This window comes from Mobula birostris, chromosome 12 (genome assembly GCF_030028105.1).
Source record: "Mobula birostris isolate sMobBir1 chromosome 12, sMobBir1.hap1, whole genome shotgun sequence".
Classification (NCBI taxonomy): domain Eukaryota; kingdom Metazoa; phylum Chordata; class Chondrichthyes; order Myliobatiformes; family Myliobatidae; genus Mobula; species Mobula birostris.
Window position 1 is genome coordinate 54,284,193 of NC_092381.1, and position 18,838 is coordinate 54,303,030.

Below are 18,838 nucleotides of genomic sequence, written 5' to 3' on the forward strand. Positions count from 1 at the left end.
TGTTCAGGTGGATATGGGTGGAATCGTTCAACAATAACAGGCTATAGTCTTGGCTGTACAGGTACTTGATCTAGTTCATCAGATGCAACTTGCACACACTAATTTACATTTCCCAACGTAATACTGATTAGAATTGAGGAAAAATTCGAATCTGTGAAATAAGTTGTTTCAAATATATTTCCTCCATTTTATGTATGAAGCAAAGCTCAAGTTGTTTCTGTATTGTTTGAAAGATTCTTAGGAAATGAGCTGTTTAGAGTTTTTATGTGTTTTAGAATGCTGTAAAAATGTGATTGAGATTTTTAAAAAAGACAACATTTTTTTCTATGTATGATACTTAATATAAGTCTTAAAAATTTCTTAAGAATACATAATGTGAATTTGGTCCATACTTTATTTCTGTTTCTGCCTTAGGAGTCTTGCAACAGCAAGCACTTCTTGGCCAGCCCGATGGACACCAAGGGAAAAAGACCTTTTTGAACAAGGGCTGGTAAGACTCATTGAATGATCCATTCCAAGATTGGTCACTCTTATTCGGGTTTGCCTCTGGTCTGTGTTTGGTTAGTTAGCATGCAGGACGGCAGACAGACCCTCCTATTAAAAGCATTGTGTCCCGAGAGTTAAATCCACCAAGGCTAATGGAATAAAAGCTTCTATCTTCATGAAATGCTAAGTTGTTCTGTGGATGTCTAACTCTGACAGGTTCATAGTCCACTACCCAAAATGGTTCTCAAATTGCAGTTTTCTACAGCAGAATCAGACTTATAGTTTGTAGGTGAAGAGATGCAGACAAGAATGATTTTTTTTAGTGATAGGATCAGAGAGGTTTTCATCTAATCACACAGTGATCTTGAACTTTGAAACAAAGTAAGAACATTGGATTCCATAATTTCTGAATGGGTAAGAGGAAAATAGTGCATCTTTATGTCAAAGGCAGAAATAGAGGAATTAATGAGAATAGGAAGTAGGCAAGGAAAATAGATTATAGATTCAAGTTTTTCTTCAATATTTGTTCAGTCATACAGTTGTAAGAAAAAGTTTGTGAACCCTTTGCAATTACCTGGTTTTCTGCATTAATTGCTCATAAAATGTGGTCTGATCTTCACTTATGTCATAATAATAGACAAACAATAACACACAAACAATTGTATTTCCTCTCATCAATACTGAATACACCATTTAAACAACCATAGTCTAGAAAAAAGACACACAAAGTCGGGTTACAGACAGAGCCTGCTCTTCTCAAGAAAGATCTGTTTATGTACACCATGCCTCAATCAAAACAACTTTCAGCGGACCTTAGAAGAAGAATTGTAGAGATACATGAAGCTGGAAAAGGTTACAGAAGCATTTCTAAAGAGCTGAGTGTTCATCAGTCCACAGTAAGAGAAATTGTCAACAAATGGAGGAAATTCAGTACTGTTGCTACTCTCTCTAGGAGTGGGCATCCTGAAAAGATCACATCAGGAGCACAATGTGCAATGATGAAGGAGGTGAAAAAGAACCCAAAGGTAACAGCAGAAGACCTGCAGGAATCTCTAGAACTTGCTAAAGTCTCTGTTCATGTGTCCACTATAAGGAAAACACCGAACAAGAATGGTGTTCATGGAAGGACACCACGGGGGAAACCGCTGCTCTCCAAAAAAAAAATCTCAAGTTTGCGAAAGACTATCTGGATGTCCACAGTGTTCTGTGGACAGATGAGACAGAAGTTGAACTTATTGGCAAAAATACACACCGCTATGTATGGAGGAAAAAGGGCACTGCACACATACACTAAAACCTCATCCCAACTGTGAAACATGGTGGAAGGAGCATCGTGCTTTAAGGTTGCTTTGCTGCCTCAGGGCCTGGACAGCTTGCAGTGGTTGAGGGAAAAATGAATTCAAAATTGTATCAGAGAATGTCAGGGTAGCCGACAATCACCTGAAGCTTAATAGAAGTTGGGTGATGCAACAAGACGGTGATTCGAAACATAAGAATAAATCAACAACAGAATGTTTTAAAAAGAAGACAATTTGTATTTTGGAATGGCTAAGTCAGAATCCAGACCTTAACCCAATTGAGATGCTGTGGCATGACCTGAAGTGGCCTGTTCATGCAAGGTATCCCAGAAATATTGATAAACTGAAACAGTTTTGTATGGAGGAATGGTCTAAAATTCTTCCTCACCTTTGTGCAAGTCTGATCAACAGCTACAGGAAACATTTGGTGGAAGTTATTGTTGCTAAAGGAGTTTCTACCAGTTATAAAATACAAGGTTCACATTTTTTCCAGCTTGGACTGTGAATGATTAAATAACGTGTTCAACAAAGACATAAAAAGTATAATGGCATGTGTGTTGTTCGTTTAGGCAGATTGCATTTGTATATTATTATGACTTATATGAAGATCATACTACATTTTATGAATAATTACTGCAGAAAAACAGGTGATTGCAAAGGGCTCACAAACCTTTTCTTGAAGCTGTAAGTAAATTTTCCAGTTAACCATTTTTGATGAAGGAGAAACTTTCTTTGAAAATTTAAAATAAATCAAAAGTGAAAGCACTGAGTATTTTCAATGCTTCTCAAAATTGTATTATCAGATATTGTGTTAGTTTAGATCAGTGTACTGATGTGGAAGGAGTTTAAAGTAGTAATTTGTGTGTGTATATATAGTCTGGAATTTTCTGGAGAGCAATATTAATGTAATTCTTAAGCAACATCTTGTTTATCATTACCCAAAAGTATGTTAATTTCGCCTTGTTTTTTGTGGTAATAATTATGACTACCACATTGGCTGAAAGGTGTAGAAGGTTAATTGAAAGCAATGGCAAATGCTATTTACCTGAATTAAAAGTAGCTTTGATTGCTGCTGCCACTGAGCTTGAGGACATGGTGACATAGCAGGGCAACGTAGTATTCCAGCAAATAATGATGCTGCCTCACAGCTCCAGGGACTTGGGTTCTATTCTAAACCTCTGTGCAGTCTGTGCATTCCTAGTTGTCTTTGTGACTGGATTTGCATCAGGTGCTCTGGTTTTTCCCACAATCCAAAATGGATTATTCATTATTCATTATAGAATGACCTTATGAGGCAGTCTCTGTGCTTCAGAACTGTTTTGCACAGACTAATTGGCAAATGATCAAGGAGGCTGCCGCAAAAGGAGAAGACACAGACATCAAGGAATATGCCTCATTCGTCACTGGCTACATCTGTAAGTGTGTAGATGATGTTGGTACCTCAAGTACGGTCATCTCACAGCCCAGCCAGAAGCCCTGGCTGAATGCAGAGCTGCACTCTCTGTTAAAAGCCTCTGCCTTCAAGTCTGGAGACAGAACAGCTCTCAAAGCAGCCAGGAGAAACTTCCTCTTCGGCATCAAGAGGGCAAAGAACGTTTATGCACAAGAAATTCAGGAACACCTGTCTGATACAAAACCTGGTGTATATGGCCGGGTATCAAGGGCATTACTGACTATGCAAGGAGAAACATCTTTGACTGTTGCAGTGATGCCTCCTCCCCTGACACTCCAAACAACTGTCATGCATGCTTCAAGGCATGCAGCACAACGCAAGCCACGAAAGTTATCCCTCTCCTAAGTAAGTAGTCATTGTCTGTAACAGCGGCAGACTTAAAAAGGACTCTGGAGAGACTTAGCCATTGTAAGGTGGCTAGGCTAGACATCATCCCAGGCTGAGTACTCGGAGTGTGCACATCAGCTCACTGAGATCTTCACAAACATCTTCAACACCACTCATCCAGGCTTCTGTCCTCACCATCATCCCTGTACCAAAGAGCTCTACACCTTTAGTACTATATAACTACTGCCCGGTGGCACTGATGCCATAGCATCTGTCATGCATCTAACCCTGACACACCTAGAAATCGAGGCCACTAATGACAGAATGCTGTTCCTGGATTTCAGTTTGATATTCACCACTATCGTTCCATAGACCCCCTCGGTCTAAACACACTATTGTGCAACTGGACATCCTAACCAACGGCCTTCAGATAGTCAAGATGCACAGCTGGTCTTCCCTCCCTCAGGGCTGTGTGCTGAGCCCATTGCTGTACACTCTGCTCACACTGAGCCCATCCGCATGGGTTCCCTCCAGGGCTATATGCTCAGCCCATTGCTGTACACTCTGCTCATACGTGGCTACATGCCATACACTTCAGTAATCACATTGTCAAGTTCGCCAATGGCATGACAGTGGTGGGGCTCATCACCAATGATGAGGTGGCCTACAGTGAGGAGGTGGAAGAGCTCAAGACCTGGAGTTAGGCAAGTAACCTCTTACTCAATGTAAACAAAACATTGGTGATGGTTATCAACTTAAGGGGAATTTGCACCACTCACACCCCTCTTTACATCTGTGGCTCAGCAGTGGACACTGAAAGCAGGCTTCAAACTCCTGGGAGTACACATCTCGCACAACCATTCATAGTCCCAAAACACATCCTACATAATTAGGAAAGCTCACTAACACCTCTACTTTCTGAAGAGTCTGAAGGTAGCTGTATTATGCACATCAATACTCACATCTTTCTACAGATGTGCAGTAGAGCACACCCTAACATGCTGCATCACTGCTTGGTGTGGAAACTGCACTGCTTCGGACAGGAAGTAGACAAAACTGCCTAGTGCATCATTGACACTAGCTTACCTACCATCAGACACTATTCAGACATTTTATAAGACACTAGTCAGGCTGCACTTAGAGCATTGTCAACAGTTTTAGGCACCATATCGCAGAAAGAATGTGTTGGCATTGGAGAGAGACCATAGGAAGTTCATGGGGATGATTCCAGGGATGAAGGGGTTAACATATGAGGAGCATTTGGCAGCTTTGGGCCTGTGCTCACTGGAATTTAGAAGAATGCGGTGGTGGGGGGGGCGCAGGGTTCTCACTGAAACCTATCGAATGTTGAAAGGACTAGATAGAGCGAATGTGGAGAGGATGTTGGTGGGGGTATCCAGAACTAGAGGGCACAGCCTCAAAATTGAGGGACAACCCTGTAGAACAGAGGTAAGGAGGAATTTTTTTAGCCAGAGAGTGGTGAATCTGTAGAATGCTCTGCTACAGACTGTGGTAGAGTCCAAGTCTGTGCATGTATTTAAGGCAGAAGTTGATTGTTTCCTGATCGGTCAGGACATCAAAGGATATGGCGAGAAGGCAGGTGTATGGGGTTGAGTGGGATCTGGGATCAGCCATAATGGAGCAGACTCAATGGGCTGATTGGCCTATTTCTGCTCCTATATCTTACGGTCTCATCAGGGATATACGTACAGAAAGGTGCCAGAAAAGGGCTTGTAACATCATAAAGGATCCCACACACCCTACTCATGGACTTTTTTGTTTCGCTCCCATCAAGGAGGAGGTTATGCAGCATCCACAACAGGACCACCAGACTCAAAAGCAGTTACTTTCCCCAAGCAGCACCCATTAACCCACCCCTCCACACCCCCGTTGTCACTACTTTGCCATTTCCTTTCTGAATCACCTTATGTACAGACACTCCTGTGCCTAACGTTACTTTATGGACACACAATCATTTTATATATATAAAATGTCTTATGTATTTGTGCTTATTATGTTCTTTACCTTACTGATGTTTTAAAGTGCTCACTGGATCCAGAGTAACAATTACTTTGTTCTCCTTTACACTTGTGTACTGGAAATGACATTAAACAATCTTGATTCTTGAAACCAGAATACATGCACTAAATTAGTTTGCTGCTGTAATTCACTTCTTGAATAGATTAATGGCATAACAAATTAAAGTGGAGTTGTTGGATTTACGTAAGAGCAAGTAATTTGCAGGAGCACAGTAAAATAAGGAGAGGGGGATTGGGATGATTTCCATGGTGGCAGGCAGGCACTAAGTGGGCTGAATGGTCACTTGCTGTGTCAAGACATGAATTTGCAGTAGTATGAATTATGCCTTTTAATAGTTTATTCTTGTGTCACTACTTACATTTTAATCCAGTTAGAAGGGCATAGAAGTTTCAATTTCGTCATTATTACTTGGTGAAACTGATGGTAACTTCAGGACTTCTGTGGATCCTAAATTTCCTGCCTGGAAATTCACATGTCGTCGTGGAATTTTCTGCAGCCCAATTCAGGGCAATTGTTTAAACAAGCAAATTTCATGTATTTAGAGCTGGCCCTGCAATCAAAATCCCTAAATATATTAAACTGAGTTATATGAAAGTTTTGTAATTTTATTATGGTATTCCAAGTTGAATTGTTGCTTAGAAAGTTTTCTACATCTTGAAAAATTCAAAATACAGTATTTTAAAGTATTGTAAAATTTGTTAAAATTGATGCTTTAAATAAGTTATTTAATTGGGAACTTTGATGCTTAAAATTAATTGGAAATTGCTCTCTGTTATGAGAAGTTAATGGAACATTACAGCACAGTACAGGTGCTTTGGCCCACAATATTGTGCTGTTAACCAACTCTAAGATCAAACTTGACCTTTTTCACTACATAACCTCCAATTTTCTATCATCTATGTGCCTAACTAAAAGTTTCTTAAATGTGCCTAATGCACCTGCCTCTATCACCATCCCTGACAGAGTGTTCCACACACCCACCACCCTCTGTGTCAATAAATCTACCTCTGACATCCCCAGTAAGTTATTACAATTGGCTGCTCAGCTAGCTTGATGATATCACAGCTGTTGGATGCCCATAATGCTTTGAAAATAACAATTGCTGACAGCTTCATGTATTGAAAAAGGGGAAATTATTTTCACCATTAGATCTGCTAGATCTATGCAGAGATGAATGAAGTCAGCAGCGACCACTGTTGCTTTGTTGCTCACGTAGCTTTTGAACCCTATATTTTAATTGATCTAAGCCCCTATTTGCAGTTCTCCACAACGTCTTTGGATTTCTATCCTGCTCTGCCATGACCTTGGCTGGATACTGCAGGGTTAATTAAGAGCAAGGTGAATATTAATTTCTTAAATTAAAGATACCTTTATTACCTCTTTCACTTATCTCTTAGTGACATTATAATAGGGCAAGTTATTACTTTTCGTGTTCTGTTCTTGCATCGCTTCTTGCTTTATAACCTCATAGCAGCGACATATAAGTTTGCATATAATTTTAATTATTTTTTCAATTTTGTAATTTAGACTAGATAGATATTTTGATATAAATCTTATGGGCATATCGTCATAACTGCCTGAGGCATTCACACTGTTGCCTCAGTCTATTTCGGCACAACCGCATCCATTTCAAAACTGTCAGAACACATTTTAATTGTCAGCTTGTGTGTTTCCATCCAACATATCAAGCTAATGTCCTCTATTATAATTTCATAAATATAATGGCATGACTGCACATTATACTGGATCACCAGCATACTCTATATTACTGTGATGTTCACTTTGTCACTTTCATTTAAAGTTCCTAAATCAACTGGAGATTCCAATCTGTATTTTATTATTCTATTAACAAGTAACTTTTAATGAAATTTGTGATTGATTGTGGCTTTTATCATACAAATAATAAAGCAAAGGGATTATGCCCAAAATATTAATCTAAAACATAGTTAATGGAAATAATCTCAAGAAGCAATGATAATTCTGGGAAAGGTTATCTCCTGATGTTATTTTGGAATCTGCAAAGGAAGCTATCATCTTGTTGATAATGAATATTGTATTAATAATTTGAGTAAGTCTTTTGGTTGTTAGGATGTTTAGTTTGACATAATTTGAAGTGCTTGCTTAATAGTGTTTGCATGAGAATATTAAAAGAGTCTTATTATTAATGAATTAAAGGTAGAGTGTAATTTTGGTCTTTCTCTATTTGATGACTCCATTTCATATTTAAAATAACCATATCTAGTTAGCAATGTGGCATTGTAACAGTGGCAATTAACTTCTTTAATAACTCAAGAAAGAAAAAAGCAAATTCCTCATCAAAAATCTATTTACACTAGACCTCTACTGTTGTTCCTACATTACCCACTTTGTTAATTGACATATGTTTTGCTCAATGAGAGCAGACTTCCTTAATGTAATTTGAAGTGTTTTCATCTGCCATTATCCAGCTGGATTACAAGCTTCAGGAAAGCTATGCATTGCATACTGGTGGCTTGCTAAAGCTGAAGGTGAAGATCACCCCACATTAAATGGGGCCCAACCTGTTCAGGCAGGGCATGGACTTTCAGCAGTCAGAAATTTTTAAGACTGTCCAGAACAGATCCATCATCAAGAGCATGGTCTAACCTATTAGAACAATATTGTAAAGACATATCACTCAAGTCCTTTGACAGCTGTGTTTTGTGTATTTTTTTCCTCCATTTCCCAAGAGGCTGCCTTTCATATAATTTGACATGACTGGCACTAAATTAGGTTGTCAAGTTGCACTAGTCATGTCAAATCAGCAGCATCTTTGTACAGGAGGATTGACTTCCAATGGGTTCTCCATTCAGCACAGCCAGTATACTGTCATATTAATTTTCAGATGACATAGTATAAAAGCTTTGTCTATTAGTTCTGCATACATATGGTGGTAGTGCAGAATAAAAGGATAATGTGCTTTCCTGTTATATCTTCCAATTTTTCATTGAAAATGATGTTGTAGCACCTAACCTTTGCCTTGCATTACTTTAATGGATGTGTTTTTACTGGTAAATGAAGTTTGAGCTATAGATTTAATTTGTTTTAATTTCAGGCCCAATTTGGTCGACGATGGACAAAAATTGCAAAGCTGATCGAATCGCGGACAGTTCTGCAGGTGAAAAGTTATGCCAGACAGTATTTTAAGAGCAAGGTGAGTTTGGACAAAGATTAAAATTAATTTTTGACAGTTCTCTGTAAAGGAAGAGAATGTGTTGGGATATTATCCTAGTGGAGCAATAGCCTTCAGTTACTTTATCCACAAGGCTATTGTTCATTTATAAGAGGAGGCATTGCTGATGGAGAGAATTACAGAAGAGTTGACAGTATGAGGACTTCCCATTCCCATTCTGGCATGGCCTCTGGTACTGCCACGGAGGTTGTATTCAGGTTGGAGGAGCAACCCCATATTCTGTCTGGGTTGCCTCCAACCTGATGGCATGAACACCAATTTCTCTAACTACTGGGAACTAGTAATTTCTATACCTCCCTTTCTCTCTTTTTGTCCATTTCCCATTCTGGTTCCCCTCTCGCCCCTTTTCTTCTCCTCACCTGACCATCACCTCCCTCTGGTGCCTCTCCATTCCTTTCTTCCGTGGTTCACTATTCTCTCCAATCAAATTCTTTCTTTAGTACTTTACCTTTTCCAGCTATCAACTGCTAGTTTGTACTCCTCCCTCTCTCTTCACCTTCTTCTTTTGGCTTCTACCACCTTTTTTTCCAGTCTTGATGGAGGCCTGAAATGTTGACTGTTTCCATAGATATTGTCTGACTTGTTGAGTTCCTCCAGTATTTTGTGTGTGTTGCGTGTTACTCAGAATCTCTGGGAGACCTCAGTAAGTCCGGATCGGAAGCAGTATCTCCAACACCATCACGCTGATCATGGAGGCCCCCCAGGGCTGTGTGCTCAGTCCACTGCTGTCCACTCTGCTGACCCATGACTGTGCTGCAACACACAGCTCGAACCACATCATCAAGTTTGTTGATGACACTACCGTGGTGGGTCTCATCAGCAAGAACGATGAGTCAGCATACAGCGAGGAGCTGCAGCGGCTAACGGACTGGTGCAGAGCGAACAACCTGTCTCTGAATGTGAACAAAACAAAAGAATGGTTGTTGACTTCAGGAGAGCACGGAGTGACCACTCTCCGCTGAACATCGACGGCTCCTCCATAGAGATCGTTAAGAGCACCAGAGGACTTGGTGTCGGCTGTGGTCGGCTGCTTCCAAGGCATCAGCAAGTTGACGGTGCCTGGAGGTTTATGGCAGGGAGTTTCTCCCTTTTGCCGCCTGCTATCAGGGACTCATGAGTCGATCGACTCGGGAGTTTGAGACTTTTTTTTACCGTGCCCATGGTTTGTTCTTCATCAAATTATGGTATTGCTTTGCACTGCTGTAACTATATGTTATAATTATGTCGTTCTGTCAGTGTTAGTCTTTGGTTTGTCCTGTTTTCTGTGATATCACTCTGGAGAAACATTGTATCATTTCTTAATGCATGTATGCATTTCTAAATGACAATGAAACAGGACTGAGTGTTCTCATAATCTAAAATTTCTTGGTGATCACCTGGCGGAGAATCTCACCTGGTCCCTCAACACCAGCTCCATAGCAAAGAAAGCCCAGCAGTGTCTCTACTTTCTGCGAAGGCTGAGAAAAGTCCATCTCCCACCCCCCATCCTCACCACATTCTACAGAGATTGTACTGAGAGCATCCTGAGCAGCTGCATCACTGCCTGTTTCAGAAATTGCACCATCTCAGATCTCAAGACCCTGCAGCGGATAGTGAGGTCAGCTGAGAAGATCATCAGGGTCTCTCTTCCCGCCATTACAGACATTTACAGCACACGCTGCATCCGCAAAGCAAATAGTATTATGAAGGACCCCACGCACCCCTCATACAAACTCTTCTCCCTCCGGCCATCTGGCAAAAGGCACCGAAGCATTCGGGCTCTCACGACCAGACTATGTAACAATTTCTTCCCCCAAGCCATCAGACTCCTCAATACCCAGAGCCTGGACTGACACCAACCTAATGCTCTCTACTGTGCCTATTGTTTATTATTTATTGTAACGCCTGCACTGTTTTGTGCATTTTATGCAGTCCTGGGTAGGTCTGTAGTCTAGTGTAGTTTTTGTGTTGTTTTTACACAGTTCAGTGTAGTTTTTGTATTGTCTCATGTAGCGTGGTCCTAAAAAACGTTGTCTTGTTTTTACTGTGTACTGTACCAGCAGTTATGATCGAAATGACAATAAAAAGTGACTTGACTTGACTAAAATGAAAAAGATCATTTAGGGGCAAACCTGAGTCTCTTACAGAAGAAAGAATAAAGAAAAGAAGAGTTAAACGAATGTTCTGTTTATTGTTCATGGAAGAATCTATAGAAAACGTCCCAGAACTACTGGAGAACTAAAGATTCAGTGCAGATGAGGAAATAAAAGACATCATTATTAATAATTATAAAATTATTACGTTAACGAGATTGAAAACTGATATGTTCCACAGACCTGATGATCTGCATTGCAGAGTTATGAAGGAGAAGCTATAAAGACATTGAGTGTTCTGGTTTCATCTTTTTACAATTGTAGATTCTAAAATAATACATGCAGATAGGAAGTAGCAAATGTGACCTCACTGTTTAAGAAACAACAGAGTAAGAAAACAAAACCATCAACTCGTCAGCTTTACAATGGGAGTACGGAAACTCTGGAATCTATAATAAGGCAGGTGGTATCAAGGCACTTATAAAGGAAAAAAATAAGATCAGAAAACGCTAGAAATACTTAGCAGTCAACCTGCATCAGTGCAAAGAGAAACAGCTTGCGTTTCAGAATGAAGATCCTTTGTCAGAACTGGAAGTGAAATTGGTTATTGAGATACAGGGAAAAGAATCTGAATCTAATACCATTGGCATATCTTATGAAATTTGTTGTCTTGTGGTAGCAGTATATTGCAATACATAATAAAAAACTATAAATGACAATAAATATATATAAAATAAGTAATGCAAAAAGAGCAAAAGAAATATTGAGGTGGTGTTCATGGGTTCATTGTGCATTCAGAAATCTGATGGTGGAAGGGAAGAAGTTGTTACTGAAATGTTGAGTGTGTGTCTTCAGGCTCCTCTGTGAAGGTAGTAATGAGAATAGGGCATGTCCTGGATGATGGAGGTCCTTAATGATGGATGCTGCCTTTTTGAGGCATTTCCTTTTGAAGGTGCACTGTATGCTGAAGAGTCTACAGCCCCTGATGAAGCTGATTGAGCTTACAACTTCCGTCAGCTTTTTCCAATCAGAATCAGGTTTATTATCACTGGCATGTGATGTGAAATTTGTTAACATAGCAGCAGCAGTTCAATGCAATACATAATCTAGCAGAGAGTGAAAATAATAATAATAAATAAAATAAAACAATAAATAAACAAGTAAATCAATTATGGATATTGAATCGATTTTTTAAAAATGTGCAAAAACAGAAGTACTGTATATTTTTTAAAAAAGTGAGGTAGTGTCCAAAGCTTCAATGTCCATTTAGGAATCGGATGGCAGAGGGGAAGAAGCTGTTCCTGAAATGCTGAGTGTGTGCCTTCAGGCTTCTGTACCTCCTACCTGATGGTAATAGTGAGAAAAAGGCATGCCCTGGGTGCGGGAGGTCCTTAATAATGGACGCTGCCTTTCTGAGACACCGCTCCCTAAAGATGTCCTGGGTACTGTGCAGTGGCCCTCTATACCAGACAGTAATGCAACTGATTAGAATGCTCTCCACAGTACACCTATAGAAATTTGCGAGTGTCTTTGATGACATACCCAGTGTCCTCAACCTCCTAATGAAATATAGTCACTGTTGTGCTTTCTTTTGTAATAGCATCAATATGTTGGGCCCAGGATAGATCCTCAGAGATGTTGACACCCAGAAACTTGAAACTGCTCACCCTTTTCGCTGCTGTAGATTCTTTCAACTTCCCCTTCCTGAAGCTCACAATCAGTTCCTTGGTCTTACCTCTGTTGATTGCAAGGTTGTTGTTGCAACACCACTCAAACAACTGATCTCTCTCGCTCCTGTCTGCCTCCCTGTCACCATCTGAAATTCTGCCAACAATAGCTGTGTCATTGGCAAATTTATAGATGGTGTTTGAGTTGTGCCTAGTCATGGGCGTAGAGAGAGTAGAGCTTAGGCTAAGCATTCATCCTTGAGGTGTGCCAGTGTTGATTGTAAGCAAGGAGGAGATATCATTTTATTCTCCCGGAAAGGAAGACAAGGATCCATTTGCAGAGGGGGGTGCAGAGGCCCAGGTTTTGGAGCTTGTTGTTTAGAACTGAGGGTATGATTGTGTTGAATGCTGAGCTGTAGTGGAGAGCCAGTGAGGTTGCATCCACTGTAGACTTTTAGTGAAATTGCCGAGGGTCCAGATCCTTGTTTAAGCCATGATTCTGGTTTGGATGTTGATTCCGGCCATGACCAATCTCTCTAAGCACAATTGTCACATTAGATGTGAGTGTAACTGGATGGTAGTCTTTGAGGCAGCTCACCCTGCTCTTCTTAACGCTGGTATGATTGTCATCCTTTTTAGGCAGGTGGGAAGCTCTGACTGCAGCAGTGAGAATTTGAAGATATCTTTGAACACTCCCAGTGGTTGGGTGGCACAGGTTTTCAGTGTTCTACCAGGTACACCATCAGAGCCTGAAACCTTGTGCAGGTTCTCATTGTTGAAATATGTTCTGAAGTCAGCTTCCGAGATAGAGATCACTGGGTTATCAGATGCTGCAGGGATATGCACAGTTGTAGTTTTATTCTCCCTTTCAAAATGTGCTTGAAAGGCCTTGAGTTCATCTTGGAATGAAGTATCACAGCCATTTGTGATGTGAGGTTTTGTTTTGTAGGAAGTGCTGACCTGCACATCCTGCCAGAGCTGATGTGCATCCAATTCCGTCTCTAACTTCAATAGGAATTGTTTTCTCATTCTTAAAATAGCCTTCTGTAGGTCATACCTGCAGTTATGGTATAGTTCTGGATCACTGGTCTTGAATACCACAGATCAAGCCATCAGCAAACTATGAGTATGACCAGTATGTTTTCAAAGGCAGACACTCATCCACGTAGATTTTGATGAAGTTGGTGACAACTGTGATGTATTCCTTCATATTCAAAGATGAATTCCTGAACATTGTCCAGTCCACTGACTCAAAGCAGTCCCGTAAGCACTCCTCTGCCTTCTTTAACTATACCTTCTTAGTCCTTGCCACTGGTGCTGTGGTCTTTAGCCTCTTCCTATATGCCGGGAGTACAAGTACAGTCAGGTGATCAGACTTTCCAAAGTGTGGGTGTGGGATGGCACAGTAAACGTTTTTAATGGCGGGTGTAACAGTGGTCAAATATGTTGGTTCTTCTGGTTCCACAGATGATATGTTGGTGGTAATTGTTTAGAGACTTCTTCAAGTTGGCCTGATTGAAATTCCCATAAAGATAGGGGAGGCATCAGGAGCACTGTTCCGTGACTGCTTATAATAGAGCTCAGCTTTTCCAGTGCCTGCCTCGCGTTGGCCTTGGATGGAATGTATATGCTACCCAGGGTGATGTTGGAAATCTCTCTTGACAGACGAGATGGATGACATTTGACTACTCAATATTTCAGGTCAGGTGAGCAGCATGGAGACTGAACCGCCACGTCTGTGCACTCTGATGAGTTAATCCTAGTGCATACACCACCTCCTCTGTCTTTAAAAGACTGAGCTGTCCTGTCTTTGAGGAGAATGGTGAAGCTACTCTGCGTCTGAAATGGCAGAGATTAGCTATGTTTCTGTGAAGTAAAGTACACAGCAGTCCCTAATGTCCCTGTGGTATTGCAATCTTGCTCTGAGGTCTTCAGTTTTATTTTCCAGAGACTGTACACTCACCAGCAGGATATTCAGGAGTAGTGGTCCAAAGCCTCTGCATTTAAGTCATTTGACATACAGGTACTATATATCAATCATATCTTACACCTGTGTGCCTTCCCCACTTCCATTTTCTTAAAGGGGAATTGCACTCATGAGACAAGTGTGCCATCTACGGTCCGTCAATGTTGGGTATCGATAGATTTTTTTAAACATCTTAAATGATGTTGCTTACTGAAGGACCCATGGCTGTGACTGTAGATTTCAGCTCCTGTAGTACAAAATGGTTATATTTGATGATTCCTATTGGTGCTGAACACAAAGCATCGCCACTTATCAACATCATCCTAAGTAAGTTAAAAGCTTGTTCTTGCATGCTGTTCCTGAAGATCAAATTATTACATAGGGCATTGTGGCAGAACAGGGTAAAACAATAAAATAATGCAGAATAAAGTGTAACAGCTATAGAAAAAGTGCAGTGTATGTGAACAATTAGCCACAAGGTCATAATGAGATAAGCAGGTGAGGTCGAAATTCCATCTTATTGTACGTGAATGAGATCTTTTCAGTAGTCTTATCACAGCAGGATAGAAGCTGTCCTTGAGCCTGGTGGTACATGCTTTCTGGCTTTTGTAACTGCTGCTCAACGGAAGAGGAGGGAAGAGAGAATGTCTGGGGTAGGTGTGGTCTTTGACGATATTGGTTGCTGTACTATGGCACCGAGAGGTATAGACAAGGGGAGGCTGGTTTCTGAGAGGTGCTGAGCTGTGTTCACAGCTCTTTGCAGTTCCTTGTGGTCATGTGATAAGCAATTGCCATACCAAGTGATATGCATCCACGTGTATCGATAAAAATTGGTTTGGGTTGATGTGGACATGCCACATTTCTTTAGCCGCCTGAGGAAGTAGGGGCAGGCAGTGGTGAGTTTTCTTGGCCGTGGTGTCTACGCGGTTGGACCACAACAAGCTAATGGTAATGTTCTCTCCTCAGACCTCGAAGCTCTCAACCTCAACAGCATTGATGCATTTGGGAATGTGTGCACCATCTCGCTTCCTGAAGCCAATGGCGAGCTCTTTTGTTTTGCTAACATTGAAAGAAAGGTTTTGTCATGGTGCTAGGCACTCCCTCTCCTTTCTGTACTCTGACTCATTGAGGAGATATGGCCCACTACGGTGGTATCATCAGCAAATTTGTAGATGGAGTTAAAGCAGAATCTGACAACACAATCGAGTGGGTACAGGGAGTAGAATAGGGAGCTAAGGATGGAATTTTGTGGGTCACTAATGTTGAGAATAATTGTGACGTGTGCACAGCCTATCTTTACAGATTGTGGTCTGTTGGTAAGGAAGTCGAAGATTCATTTGCAGAAGAACGTGTTGATTCCTAGGGTCCAGAGTTTGGTAATGAGTTTACTTGGAATTATAGCATTGAGGGCAGAGCTGATATCAATAAACAATAGTCTAACTTTGTGTCTGTACTGTCCAGATGTTCTAACAAGGATTCAAAAGAAAGATTCAGGGTCTGGGGGGCTCATGGGGTGGTGCCGAGGTGAAGGTGCGGTGCTGCCTTTGAGAGGGTAAAACTGGGTTGATCATGGAAATAAATCATCCCAGTTGATTGTCTTTCAGTGGGCTGAAATCAGTGTGAGATCACAACTGTTGGAGACGCAACATGAGGTTTAAAAAGAGCTCGCGTGCTTTTGTCTGCTTTTGGCGGGCTGAAATCAGCATGGGCCAATAAAAGGAAGGGAGGTCTATGCGGAGGGGCCATTCTCTGAGTGGTGCTGTGTTAGAGTGGTCAGGCTTTGGCTCAACAGGCTTGGAGAAGCACAGATGGTGGTTCTAAGTAAGTCTTTTATTTCTGTTAGTACATAGCTAGTACACTCAGAATGGGTTCAAAGGTAGTGGTATGTTCTTTGTGTGAGATATGGGAACTCTGGGAGATCTCCAGTCTCTCTGTTAACTACATCTGCATGAAGTGCACTGAGCTGCAGCTCCTTAAGAAACAGAAGCTGCAGCTGGATGACCTTCAGCTCATATGGGAAAACGATGAGGTGATAGATAACAGATACAGGGAGGTAGTCATCCCTAAATGACTAGGCAGGTACCTGGGGGACTGTCAGGAGAGGGAAAGTGAATAGACTGCCAGTGCAGAGTACTCCTCAATAATAAGTATACCACTTTGGATACTTTCGGGGAGGGTGATCTACCAGGGGAAAGCTACAGCATGTCTGGCACTGAGTGTGGCTCTGTGGCTCAAAAAGGAAGGGGGAAGAAGAGTTCAGTAGTGATAGGGGTTTGGATAATTGGAGAGGAGCAGAATGAAGATTCTGAGGACATGAAAGAGACTCCTGCATGGTATGTTGTCTTCCAGGTGCCCGGGTAGGGGATGTCTTGGATCAGGTCCACTGCATTCTAAAGGGGGAGGATAAACAACCAGAAGTTGCAGTATATATTGGTATCAATGACATAGGAAGAAAGAAGGAGGAGGCCCTGAAGAAGAATATAGGGAGTTAATCAGAAATCTGAGAAGCAGTACCTCCAGGGTAGTAATCTCTGGATTGCCCCCTGTGCCATGTGACAGAAAGGATAAGAATAGGATGATTTGACACTTGAAGGCATGGCTGAAGAATTAATGCAGGGGGCAAGGTTTAAAATTTCTGGATCATTTGGATCTCTTCTGGGGAAGATATACCCTGTACAAAAACAATGAGTTACACTTGAACGTGGTGGGTCACCAAATCATTTCCTCGCGGCCCGGTAGCACATGCTTTCAGCCCGGTACTGGTCCACGGCCCGGTGGTTGGGGACCACTGATTTATATAAACAATTTCAATGTAAATGTACAAGATATAGTTAGTACATTTGTTGGTGATAATAGTTTTGTAGACAGGGTAGAAGGTAATGAAAAATTACCAGGGATTTCCATACAGATCAATGTGAGGTATTGCATTTTGGGAGATCAAACCAGGGTAGGGCATATACAGTGAATGATGGTGCCCTGGGGCATGTTATACAACAGAGAGTCCCAGAAGTGTAAGTGTCTAATTCCATAAAGTAGCATCTCAGATAGACAAGGTGGTGAATAAGGCATTTGGCACGCTGACAGTTTTCCATGGGTCTTTAAGATGAGGGCAATGCCACTGGAAGCTTTTTCAGGGTGAGGTGCAGTATCATGGTGAGAAGGGTTGAGAAGCTGTGTTGGGGCATTGATGAGTCTGCACCGGTTCTGGATCAGATATGGATCTGCATACTTAGTAACACATATAAAATGGAGGCAAATATATGAGAATAGCCAGGTTTACAAAGGAGCCTCCACAATTGATAGAGATCAGAAAAGGCCTTTTATCGTGGCTGGCACAGCTTCCTAGATATCCTTAAAAGTTGTTGCACATTCAGGATAGCATCAATTGTGCTGCTATGTCATTGGGATCCAACCTGTGATTCACAGAGCAGCTCTTTGACCACCTTAATTGTTGAAGTGCACCCTTAAGTGTAATAGAGGCAAGGCAACCAAGCTGCCCTAGCTGGTGACTTTTAAATATTATTATCAGGCTGGATGTCTAATCTGCCATGTGTTGTTCAGGTTTAAGCCTAGTCAGCTGGGTTTCCTTTTCAAGAAACAGAAAAGCAGAATATACGTACAATTTAAGTTCTGTGCTGTCTGAACTATATGATTGTGATGCTGTTGGAAGCAAGTATTTGATTGTACCTGTACCTCGCAATACTTATGCATTAAACTCAACATCACTTAAGTTTGAGTGAAAAAGGATGTCTCTTCAAAGCAGTGCCCAAAGTAATAAGAACATTTCCTACTAGCCCAACAAACTATCTGCTTCCTACCATTGGATATCACCTTCTACCAGCCCCATTCATAGCCTGTCATCCCCATCAATTCAGTGCAACCCCTTAAATTAGGGATCTGCCAATCTCCTTTCCAGAATTGTTGGTAATTGCTCTGTGAGACATTGATTATTGCTATAATCCACAATATTTTGATCTCTTGATTGCAAATGTGTCATAGTGGGAGGCTACTATATTGAAATGAAATAATATGCCAACAATAGAGGTGACCCAAAGATGTACAAGGAAGCAGTCACCAGATTTCAAGAATATCATTGAGCATACAAAGAACAAATGCATTTTTGGGACCTGTATTTTCAGGATAGTGCTGTCATGGTGTAAGCAATGGGCAATATGCTTCAAGACTTTTTCTTATTCTCAGTGTTCAAACTTGCTTCTCTGAATTTTTCTAAATATTTTTACAGATGAAGCACTGGTGATCAAAATTCTTTAACTTACAATAGTTCTTAGAAAAATTCCGTATATATTTTCAAAAAGGT

At 41.1% G+C, this 18,838-nt stretch overlaps 1 protein-coding gene across 1 annotated transcript in view; it reads left to right on the top strand.

Moving 5' to 3' along the window:
• mysm1 (Myb-like, SWIRM and MPN domains 1) overlaps nt 1-18,838 on the top strand; it is a 102,766-nt gene that overhangs the window by 26,911 nt on the left and 57,017 nt on the right. Inside the window, exons 6-7 of the mRNA XM_072273811.1 lie at nt 415-490; nt 8,678-8,776. Of these exons, the coding sequence (XP_072129912.1) occupies nt 415-490; nt 8,678-8,776 (175 nt within the window). The remainder of the gene's footprint in view (nt 1-414; nt 491-8,677; nt 8,777-18,838) is intronic.